At 35.1% G+C, this 11,434-nt stretch overlaps 1 protein-coding gene across 1 annotated transcript in view; it reads right to left on the minus strand.

Annotated features, from left to right (window-relative positions):
* Positions 1-6,851, minus strand: part of LOC131070816 (rhomboid-like protein 19) — an 86,948-nt gene extending 80,097 nt beyond the window's left edge. Inside the window, exon 1 of the mRNA XM_058006474.2 lies at positions 6,594-6,851. Within this exon, the coding sequence (XP_057862457.1) occupies positions 6,594-6,620 (27 nt within the window). The 5' untranslated portion in view covers positions 6,621-6,851. The remainder of the gene's footprint in view (positions 1-6,593) is intronic.
* Between the last annotated feature and the right edge of the window lie 4,583 nt (positions 6,852-11,434).

An 11,434-nucleotide genomic window follows, 5' to 3' on the forward strand; every position in this document is an offset into this window, starting at 1 on the left:
GCTTCTACACAAAGGGCTTGAAAGTGGCTTAGGCTTATTGTTGCATGAAGAAAAATCTGCTTGAGCTTCCCATGGGCTTCAATCTTAGATGCATTGCAAAATGCTTGACTCAATGTTTACAAAGTTATAAACTCCATCTTTGCATGGATGTAAGGCAATGACCCGCTTATGTACTTGAGTACCTTGTGTTTCTCAAGAGTGTTTACATGTAGGCACACATAGTGCTCATGGAACTTGTTGATGTACTCATCAACTAGTTGTTTCTTACACTAATACAATTGTTAAAATTTCATATGCCATCTACATAGTGTCAGGGGGCAGTATTCCTCCTACAAGGTGCTAACAAAGAAGTTTCATATCCCATTTGTGATGTGCACTAAGCATATGCCACAACTTGACATTACAATAGACAAATCCAATGCCACAAAAGAAATATTCTCTAAAACTAGGAAGTGACTAATAGAGAAATACACTTCCAATTGCGGCCTAGTTGTCTGAAATTGTTAGGATGTCCAAGTTGACTAGTATTTTGAAAATGCTTTGGGTTGCCTAGAAACAAGATGTTAAAGGTGTCGTGGCATGGATTCAAGTTGGCACTATGCTTCCAAAGCTTCGTTGATCATTCTTCAAACATCAAAAAACAGTTCTAATGCTTTCTTTGCACCTACCATTTTACCCTTCTCAAAAGATGAAGTGAGTTGACAACATTCCTTCTGCTATTGTGCATGTGTTTTTACTAGCATGTGAATGTTGGGGTTATTTGTTCAACCCCACAAGCCCACGAATCACCCACAAGCAAAACACTTGTCACAAATGGAGATCAAACAAGATCGATTTGCTCAACTTGAGAAGTATTGATGCCCAAAAGATTATGATTACAATGAATGAATGAATCCTTATACAAAGGATTAAGAAACCCTAGATGCAAACCCTAAGACAAGATTATATTACCTAGAGCCAAGTGTCAACATCATAATGAATGAGACAACATGAGCTATTATTAGCCTAATTTAATAAAACCAAAAAACACTCCTAAATTTAGCTTAAGTGATATAATAATGACCTATTTAGATAATTAATTAGGTGAATATCCTAATTACTCAAACAGTAAAAAACATGGCTCTCATACTAATGATCCAAATCATAGGTAGTCTAGGGGACAAACTTGTCTTGAGAAAGACAGGTTTCTAGATCATATAAAGGAAGACAAAGATTAGTAAACGAACATACCATTGAGATATGCAAGCAAAGGTCCCTAACAAATATATGCTATTTCTGCTCACAATGAAAAATGAATAAGGTACAATAGTGTTCCAAATAGTGTGGTAAGGAATGAGGATTCTATAATGTCCCCTTTCAGATTTACCTTAGATTGTGCCCTAGAATCACCATTGCAACAAGTTAGGGTTAGAGTTAACTTCTTTATCAAGTAAAATATCTTCTTTAAACAATAAGGGTCTGGATTTAGATCTTGCAACCATGACCAAGGATTCACATACAAATATATATCTCCCATTATTAGGATAAGATAATAACATATAATAATCTTTAAATCAACAAATACAATATCTATATTACTTCTTACTATTCAAACATATTAGGGTATGGGGGAAGAAGCATGATAGGTCCACCCAAAGCCATCCCACACTAAGCCCAAGAGGGGAACTTTGGCCCTCTTGTCCCCAATGGCAAGCAACATGGACATCCACTCGGGGTGGCCTGCCTAGTGGGGTGCTTGTACATGCTTTCCCTATTCATGCCTCATCTCCTAAGGTCAATAGCCATCATTGTAGACTCAAAGAGGAGATCGTAATGGGGTTTCTTGATTGTCCTATCTAAGCCCAAGAGCGGAACTTTGTCCCTCTTGGCCTCAATGGCAGGCAACATGATCATCCACTCAAGGTGACCTACCTAGATGGCCATCCTCATGATTCCCCTCTTCCATACACCTCCTTCCTTCCATACATGATGGGGGTTCACAAACAGATTTATTAATCAGACATATGCACTTTATATCCAATCATACATATTTGTATATAAGAAATAAATATTGACAATTAATGCATAAGCTAAATATAAACTAAAAGAGCTATTATTCAGATTATTAGATGCTGATTATAACAGGTCTGAATCAGATTAGTGAGAGTCTGATCCTGAATATGTGTTTGCTGATACATTTCAGATTCTGATTATTTGTTCCTTGTTCGCTGATTGCTGTGATTAGTTCTTAGTCCATGATCTAATCTGAATTCCTCAATCTTATTTGATTTCACTTGATGATTGATGTATTGTTGTTGAATGATTGCAATTTGTATGAATGATTGATTGATTGATTGAATTACTTCAATTGTATAACTTTTAAGTATTGGTGAGTGATGATTAAGTGATGGTTGATTAGGTGATTGAAAAGTGATGATGTGATGAATGCTGGTTTCACATATTGGTGAATACTGATTTGATAATATGATTTGCTGATAGATTATTTGCTTGATTTGATAATTGATGATTGCCTTTGTGGATCCATAAGTGATGATTGTGTGAGTGATCCTTGAATGCTTGGAACGATCTCTCCTTTATACTTTATTGGTGGAAGAACCATCACATTTCATAGGAATTGAGGCACCTCCTTTCATAACAATTGAGTCACAACTTTCCATTGCTGCCTTTGAGAATAATATAATATGCTCCAAATTGATCTCCCTTCCATCTCTTTCTCAAATGAACATTCTTCCCTTTATAGCTTCCCATGTGAGGGAGAGGTCACATCTCTTCATAAAGCCTGCCTTTTGGCAAGAGAGACAACCTTTCACAATTTTCACCCTTTAAAATAGTACACTCCTTCATAATTCTCGCCCTTTGAAAGGAATAGTACACTCCTTCATAATTCTCGCCCTTTAAAATAGTACACTCCTTCATAATTCTCGCCCTTTGAAAGAGACACTTCCTTATCTACTTCCCATTCCTTCCTTCTTCCATTACTCCTTCCTTGATTCACATGCTTCATTCATTTCTTCCCTCTTCCTTCCCTTTTCAAATGATCTCTTCTCCCTCTTATATCTCATGTTTGAGAGAGTCACAACTCTTCATTCCTTGCCTTTTGGCCACTCGTTAACTTAATTATATATTAATTATATTATATTATATTTTTATTAGTTTATGTTTTAATTTATTATTAAATCCTATTTCAAAAAGGGGACATTACAGATTCCTATAACCAGAAAGGGTTGAACACATACAAATGATTTGCCAACAAATATTCAGTTACATGTCCTCTCACCAATGTAAATACATGAACAAGAAGTTGTCACAGTCGTTCCAAACCATTGGCCTCCCAACTTCACATCGGCTGAGATTCTTGATGAATTGCATTGTGTTCCATGGCTGAAAAGGTCCACGTGAACAGATCTGCTGATGTCAGCAAGTATGTGCATGAAGCTACTATGCAAATAAGTTCCAAAGACTGTCAAGATACACAAAACATTCCCAGATAATTGAGCAGCTGCACTCTGATCGGAATTTCTTCAAATCCAAGGAAAATGTTTTGGCTGATCTTGCCTGTTTTCTTGGCTGCTGGAATGTTTGGAACAAGCTGTGCTAGGTAAACATGCATTATGATTCATGAGCCTATATTTATTTATTCTTTTATAGATAAGTGCTATCAAAGGGGATAGCTTCAATTACATTATTCTGCAAAGATCCATCTGGCATAGTCCTACAATCTAATGTTCCAAAGCATGGAGAATGACCACAAGGTTCTCCCCTATCTCTGTAACATGAACAGCAGCTGCGGCCGAGAGCCAGTTGTATTCTGAGCTCAAAAGTCTGCGAAAAGGGTCCAGGTTTCCGTTGATGACTCTCTTCCTGATTTCCCATTTCTTCCTATTTTCGAGCATAATGTGTTTATCTGCTTAGACATATCTTCAGCCCAGAAGGCAAGGCGATTACCTCTGGCATTGCAGGCTCATCAGTACCTTGGGAATGAAGATGATCAGCATTCCTTCCTCTTTTCACTTCACTGCTTAGCTGTTTCTGCTTTGTGGTAGCCGTGTCATCACCAGTGGCAGTACTCTGTTCTTTGTATCATTGTACCCTTAGTTCACATCAACGCTCGACTATCCTTGGAATTATCCTACACCTGATTTATTCCTCTGTTTAACTGTCCCCTTTTCATCCTTTATTATTTGTTCCAGTCCGTCCCCTGTCACAACTCGAGTGATTTTTTCCTCTCTTTTTTTCAATACCACTCCCATATTTGCCAAGAAATCTGCTCCTCTGTTAGCTTCTCGATAGACATGCCCAATTTTATATTCCGGTATTTGTTTTATGTATTCCAATATTTGCTTCAAATTTCTATTTAGTTTCCAATTAGGAACATTCTCATCCATTACAGCATTTATTGTAATCTGTGAATCCCTTTCGATATCTACCTGACCATATTTCTGTTCCATACAGTGTTTCAGACATCTCTCTAGGGCCTTGAATTCAGCTTCATTGTTGCTTGCAATTCAAATGTACCCATAAATTCCACTAACCATATTCCCTTTGTCATCCCTTATTAAACATCCATAGCCGGCATCCCCAGGGTTGCCTTTGGATTCATGAGCCTATATTGAATAAACGGATGGATATCTTTTATTCATGCTCTATTCTAACAGTAATAGATAGCCAGATTATCCTTGGTAAGTGATGTTTGGCATGCAAAACCTTAAATAATCATCATTGGCCTTTCAACTCAACTCCCATATAAACTGAATCCTCAAGCAAATGTTTGATTTCAAGTATTTTCCATGTCCATCTCTTGCATTAAAATTTAAGACAATAACGTCATACCAGCCAGACATCAAAATTCAGTAGAAGTTTTTCAGTTCTTCATGGACAATTTTTGGGTTTTGTAGCAATCGACTCTGCAACAATAATATGCAATAGAGTAAAAATATTTCTATTGAATTCGTACAAAACAATACTGGTCCTTGTTTACAATTAGGTGAAGGATTATTTAAATCTGTGTAAGATAAACATTGCACTGATTGCATTCCCACAGGGGTGGAGCAATTTCTCTGGGTCGTCTGGATTGCCTATCTCTGACAATTGATGCAGATCTCCACTGGGAGAATTTCTGTGCTGCTGCACTTTGAACTTGAGCATCCTAACAAGCGCACGTTAGCACTTTATCCCTGAGCCTCATCAGCTAAAAAATCATGTGCACACACCAAGACATTTAACATCATGGATTTTTAAGTCAGTTAGAAAACCATGATGGATATAAGACTTAGTTTCCACGCTCTTTGCAATTGATTTATCTGATTTTGCGTTTGCTTCATTATAAGCATTAATTACTAAGGCACTAGGACACGAGACGGGTGGTCCATACAAGTTAAGCACATCTTGTAATCTTTTTATATTGAGGATTCTATCAAAATTTGACAGATGACCATTAGGGCGTCAAGGCACTGCTTTTCTCGACTGGCCACCGGATTCGCTAATGCAAACCAAATCTTTAGAGCTTTCCATCATAATGAATATTGCTTATAACATCGTTTGATCTAAGATAAAGTTAGTTTGAACCTAAGTCCAGCCCTATATGTTTCAATGAGGACCTCTTGTAATCTTTTTATATTAAGGATTATATTAAAATGGGGCAGATGGCCGTTAGAGCATCAAGGCTCTGCTTTTCTTGACTGACCACCAGATTCGCTATGCAAATCAATGCCTTGGAGCTTTCCATCATTCTGAATATTGCATATAACATTGTTTGATCTAAGACAACGAACCTAAGCCCAACCCTAAAAGTTTCAATGAGGACATTGGGTTTGAGGGTAACTACGTTAAGGACTAAAGTCCACCTATATGATCTATACAAGTTCTTCCCTAATATTTCTTCTTAGAATTTAGTCAACTTGGGCGAGTTTAAGTGGCAAGAGTATTAGTGCTTTCGTAACGAAGCCTTGGGTTCCAATCCTAAGAAGCAAGATATAATATTGGAATTGGTTAAAATACAGCAACAAACTTGGTAGGTTCAGTGTACCCCAGTGAGCAAGACCGGGTACAAGTCCAGGTGAATTTGATTACAGAGAGACATCTCCGTCATGGAAAGTATGCCAACGATTACCTCAGAATTAAGAATTTACCAAAACAAAAAATAATGAAGACAAATTTAATTCGTTCAAATTACTCTTCCTGTCAAAATTAGGTATTTCTCTTTTCAAATGACAAATCTAATTGCACTGAGTTCGGTCGTCATTTACAGGTTTACTCTTTCTCCCGAAAATGTGGTTCTTTTATTTTCAATAAGAAAACTTCAAGTTCGGAGTTGATTAATTAAAAGCCTATCGTATTTGGAATTCATAGATCTGGAAGAAAAAAAAAATTATATTACATAATCACGCGAGAGGATGAAATCTGATAGTTTTTTAAGTTTGTAAAATGGTGCAACAGCCCAGAAGAGCACACAAGCACATTACATTAGTTTGGCACGGTAAGGAGAAAATATACTTAAAACCCATTTGTTCCATTGTCTTGTTTACGCTAGATGGTATACACATAAAACTGATCCAAATTCACACAGAAATGAATTGAAGATATTAATTACTTACCCCTGGAAACAATCTATTGCTATTCATTGTGATTTCTTTAATAGAGCTGAGGGAATTGAGATGCAGATTTAACTGTTTTTAGCTGGTTACTTTTCTCCTTTTCTCATCTGATTTTGCAGCGCAACAAACTTTCATCCATCCCAAATTTCCCCAGATTGATGGAATGCGCAGATCGGATCGCAATAGTTCAACAAATAAATTTGAAATTCGCTGATATGAATCTACCCAATACAATTAGAATTTTATGTGAATACTGACGGTCTTGAAGTTGAAGCTAATTTCACACATTTATTAATTAGTTCATATATATTCAATTTGTTTTGTTTTTTCTTTTTTTTTATTAATTCACTTTAATCTCAAGTTATCATTTCAAATATTATTTTTTCATTTGAGATCAATATTAAGGGAGAGGGGTTTATAGTGGAGTGAGCTATTTTTGGTGTTTCACATGGAGTATCATATGGATCGAAAATTAATAAAATATATATATCATGATGTTAAAAAAATTATGTTGACATAAAAAAAATCAATTTCGCTTACGTTGAAGCAATCTATCATGTGTACGCTACTCATTGATCAAACAAGTAAAACAATTGCCCATTAGGATGGCAAAACGATCATGAGTTGGGACCACCACCAGACATTATATGGCACACTGCAAGTACATGTTCATAACGCAACATGGTAAGTAGGCAATTTGCCAACTACAACATCTACTTCCTCACACTTATCACTTGTCATTTGCTCTTTCCCTCTTAACCAACCACATTAATTACATATGCCTTCCAATATACCAAAATTTGCTTCACAAACTCACTTGTCTCACTCACCCACTCCCCATTTCATACATGCATCTTCTAGAGTGTTCATTTCAATAAACACCAAAATTTGGTTGGCTCTGATTTGTGTTCATTTGAATAGGTTCCAATACATGCTTCACTCTAAAATATTCTTCACACCTCTTTTGTGTAAGCAATGCTCGATGATGGTGGGTTGTTGCTACATCCTCTTCTTCATGGGGATGTTGTCTGCTAAAGTAAATATCGTGTTCTTTACTTATTTACTGAATGGTCTACTATGTGTTTTTGTGCTCCCCATTTGACCTTGTTGAATGCTTCCTCTTCAACTTTTTTGCAAGTTTCACATTATGGATTAGATTGCCAACCACTGTTAGGTTTACGAGGTTCTCAATGAGTGATTTTCAACCCAAGTGAGGTTTTATTACCTCACTTAGGTGACGAACCATAAGACACTTGGTTGTGGGTGCTTCTTTCATTTGTGGTTTTTAATTATTTGTTCGTCTTTGTTCTATATACCATAACTTGAACATTCTATTGTTTTGTTGGTGCTTCTTTAATTAATATTGTTATGAATTTTTCGATTTATAGTTCTTGTTGGTGTTCTATACCTTGAAGTTTAATGTGTTAGGGTTTTTGTTTCTTTAACTTCTGCAAAAAGGAATCACAAAGGTTTTCCAAGGGTATTTATGAATAGTAATAATTGCGTGTTCGTAAGCACATTAAATATTATAGGGAAAATTATAACATTTTTGTTTTGGCAGTATTATGACTTATTGCTTAAGTTATTAATTTAAGTTTATAGTTCTCTAACTATATTATGGATATTTGTTTTCAAAGGTTTATTGTCGCCCGATGATATTGTCAATTTGTTACTTTCATGCAAATTACAACTGGGTTTTCAAATGTTTATTGTTTGGAAATGGGTTATTGTCAATAATTTGTCTATTTTGGGGCTATGTTGTTCAAATAGTTTGATAACCTATTGGGCCATCTATCTACGAATTGATAAATTGAATCATTGACTAGGATTTGCTTAGGTTAATTTAATATATATGGAAGTACATTTAACATAGTTAAAATTCTAAGAGGAATTGGCTTTAAATAGATTTTTCGTATAAGTATTTTTTGTTGGTAAATGCTTAGTATATCTTGGGAGGATAAGTTTAAGATTTGTTAGTTGTATGTATGAATCAAAATCATAAGATCCTTCTCTACTATGGGTTGAATTCATGTACCAATTATGAAATCATGATTATGAAAAAGAAAAATTAATGTGTTTTGATTTTTCTCTATTATTGCCTCCACGATGCACCCTTTTGTTTATTTGTTATCCATTCCAATCATGAGGGTTATAATGTATTGGTTCATGTGGGCATATCAATAGTTTTAACATTCTATCTTCTTTGTAAGCTTTTCAATATTCACTCTAAATTCATAATTTGTCTTGTAGTAGGACAATTTATGCCACAAGTCATAATGTCAATGTTTTCAAGTGCCTACATGGTCTTAAGGAAGGTTGGGTTAAAAAATAGGTCGGAAATTCCAATTTGATGGTGTAATATAGGCCTTAATCATCTTAATTAATGATATCAGATTTCCACAAACCATAGCTTGTAATATCAAACTTTCTGGATTAGACTATGTACTAGTTTTTTTGCATCAATGTTTCAGATCACACTTCATGATCCATCATTAGGATACTAGAGAGCTAAGAACATGAATAGAAGATACACCTTTGTAATAGAAGATTCACCTTTACACATTGCAATAAAAGATAACTTGTTATTTAGCTTTTCTCTTTTGTTTTCTCCACGATTCACCATTTTGTTTAAATTTGTCCTTCATTTCAGTCGTAAAGGTTAACACATGTTGATTTGTATGCACATATCAATAATTTTTACATTTTATCTTGTTTGTAACCTTTTCAATATTTACTTGAAATTCATAATTTGTCTTAAAGTTTCACAATTTGTATCTATAATAGTGAAAATTAGGGTTTTACCAATTTAGGTAACAAAACCACTAATTTTACTTGAGAGACCACCGCATTGAAAGAGGGATTGAGCTAATAGATCTAGGCTTAATCCCAATGAGAAAAAGTTTGAAATTTTGATTAGGTTCACCTGATGTGTTTGCCCCTCTTTCTAAGTTGAATTGTGAAAATGTTGAAATTAAGGTAAAATAAGTGCTTATTGAAGAGATTTGGCATAAATAAGGAGCTACAGCCGATGTATGGAGACACCAACCTAGGTCTAGGCACAATAAGATGTTATAGATATGTTCTTAGAAGTTAAGCTTAATTTTTCGGGACCAAGTAGTATCAATTCACCATGGTCCTCTAAATTTCTTGTTGTCAAAAGGTGAACCTGTTTGTCTCTGTGAATCATGTTGATCCTCTCAAATGCACTTTTGTACTTGTTTCTTGCACACAAAAAGAAAGGATAAATTGTTGGGAATAAGGGTTTGCTTGTGTCAAACCCCAGTTTAGGAATTAACCTTGAATAAAATAATACAAATACTGAAATAAATGTTAGACAATATGCCCCAAATCTACAATTGTTAATGATGATGCTTTGCTCTTTGAATGTAATGACAAATGTTATATGAAATGGCATGACAAACTCAAAACCCCAATCTCTCTCTCTCTCTCTCACGCACACTCACACATACACATGTTTGCATAAGATTGAAATAATTTTTCTCCACAATGGTTGAATGAGGAATATGCAACTTTGAAGATCTCTGAAAATGTTTGATTATGAATGCTTTGTGGATGCAAGAATAATTTAGGTAGATAATGGATGGAGAGTTATATTGCTTAGATGAAATTAGGTTGATCAAATATCTTTATATAGGGGTTTCCAGGAGAATTACCAATTAGGTTGACCTCCGATGATTATGCAAAACCACAAGATCAAATCTTACCAATGAGATAAAACCCCAACCCTATTTTGAATTAGGGCCTAATTGAGCAAGACCATTTCATTTTGGGGTGCCATGGTCCAAAATAAGGAGTTCCTATTATTATTTACTAAGTTGACATTAGTTTTATGTCCAAAGTCATCCTATATACTCTGGTCAGTTAATACTAGCGAAATATTCGGTCGGTAAGCACTAAAGCAGTCAGTTACACAAGAAAGGAGTCACAGAGTTAAGTATACACCGAGTTGTCTACCGAGTAACATTCTATGTCTACCGAGCAGCAAAGAAGGTATGTCGAGTAATCTAAACCGAGTAGAAACGTGTTACCAGATTCAATGACCCTGGACACATACGTGGAAACGTGTTACAAGAATCGAGGAACAGAGAACCGTTATCCCATAGGAAATTGCACTTCAAGATTTTGCATGATTTTGAGGAAGTTTATCCAATGAAATAATTTCTATGTTTATTCATTCGATGAATCTCGTTTGTAAGATTGAAGCATGAACAGATCACCGTCCCAGAGATCTATTTATACAAAATTATTTGAGAATCAAAAAGAGAGAGATGTGTGATAGAAGAGTTAAAAAGGAAAATCATAAGAGGACACATTGAGTTCTGACTGCTACGACTGACAAAGATATTCAAAGGTCACTGAGAAAGTCTTCAGAGAACAGTTTAAGGGACAGAGTAAACATAAGGGTTTACCGAGTTGATTTATCAATTACTGAGGTATGCTATGAGCAAGGTAATTTCATATTGAGCACATAGAATCTGTTATAACATTTAAAATGTAAAGTTGCAGATATTTGTAAAGATTTTATTGAATCATTTGAGTTGTAATAGAAACCTTTAATAGGGTAAAAGACTCTAACAAAGTCTATAAATTGTAAAATCATTTAGCAAGGTAGATCTAAAGATCTTGATACTCCTAACAGGGTAAGCTATCAGAAATAGCTAAACATGTAACTCTAACCGAGCAACCTTTATTATTGCAGTAGTGAAGTTGTGGGTGCCATCCTCACCGCAGTTTTTCTCTCTAACAAAGAGTTTCTGTGTAACCAAAATATTTGTGTTATGGAGTGAAATGTGTATGAATGTTATTTATATAATTATGTG

Source organism: Cryptomeria japonica, chromosome 11 (genome assembly GCF_030272615.1).
Source record: "Cryptomeria japonica chromosome 11, Sugi_1.0, whole genome shotgun sequence".
Taxonomy (NCBI): Eukaryota; Viridiplantae; Streptophyta; class Pinopsida; order Cupressales; family Cupressaceae; genus Cryptomeria; species Cryptomeria japonica.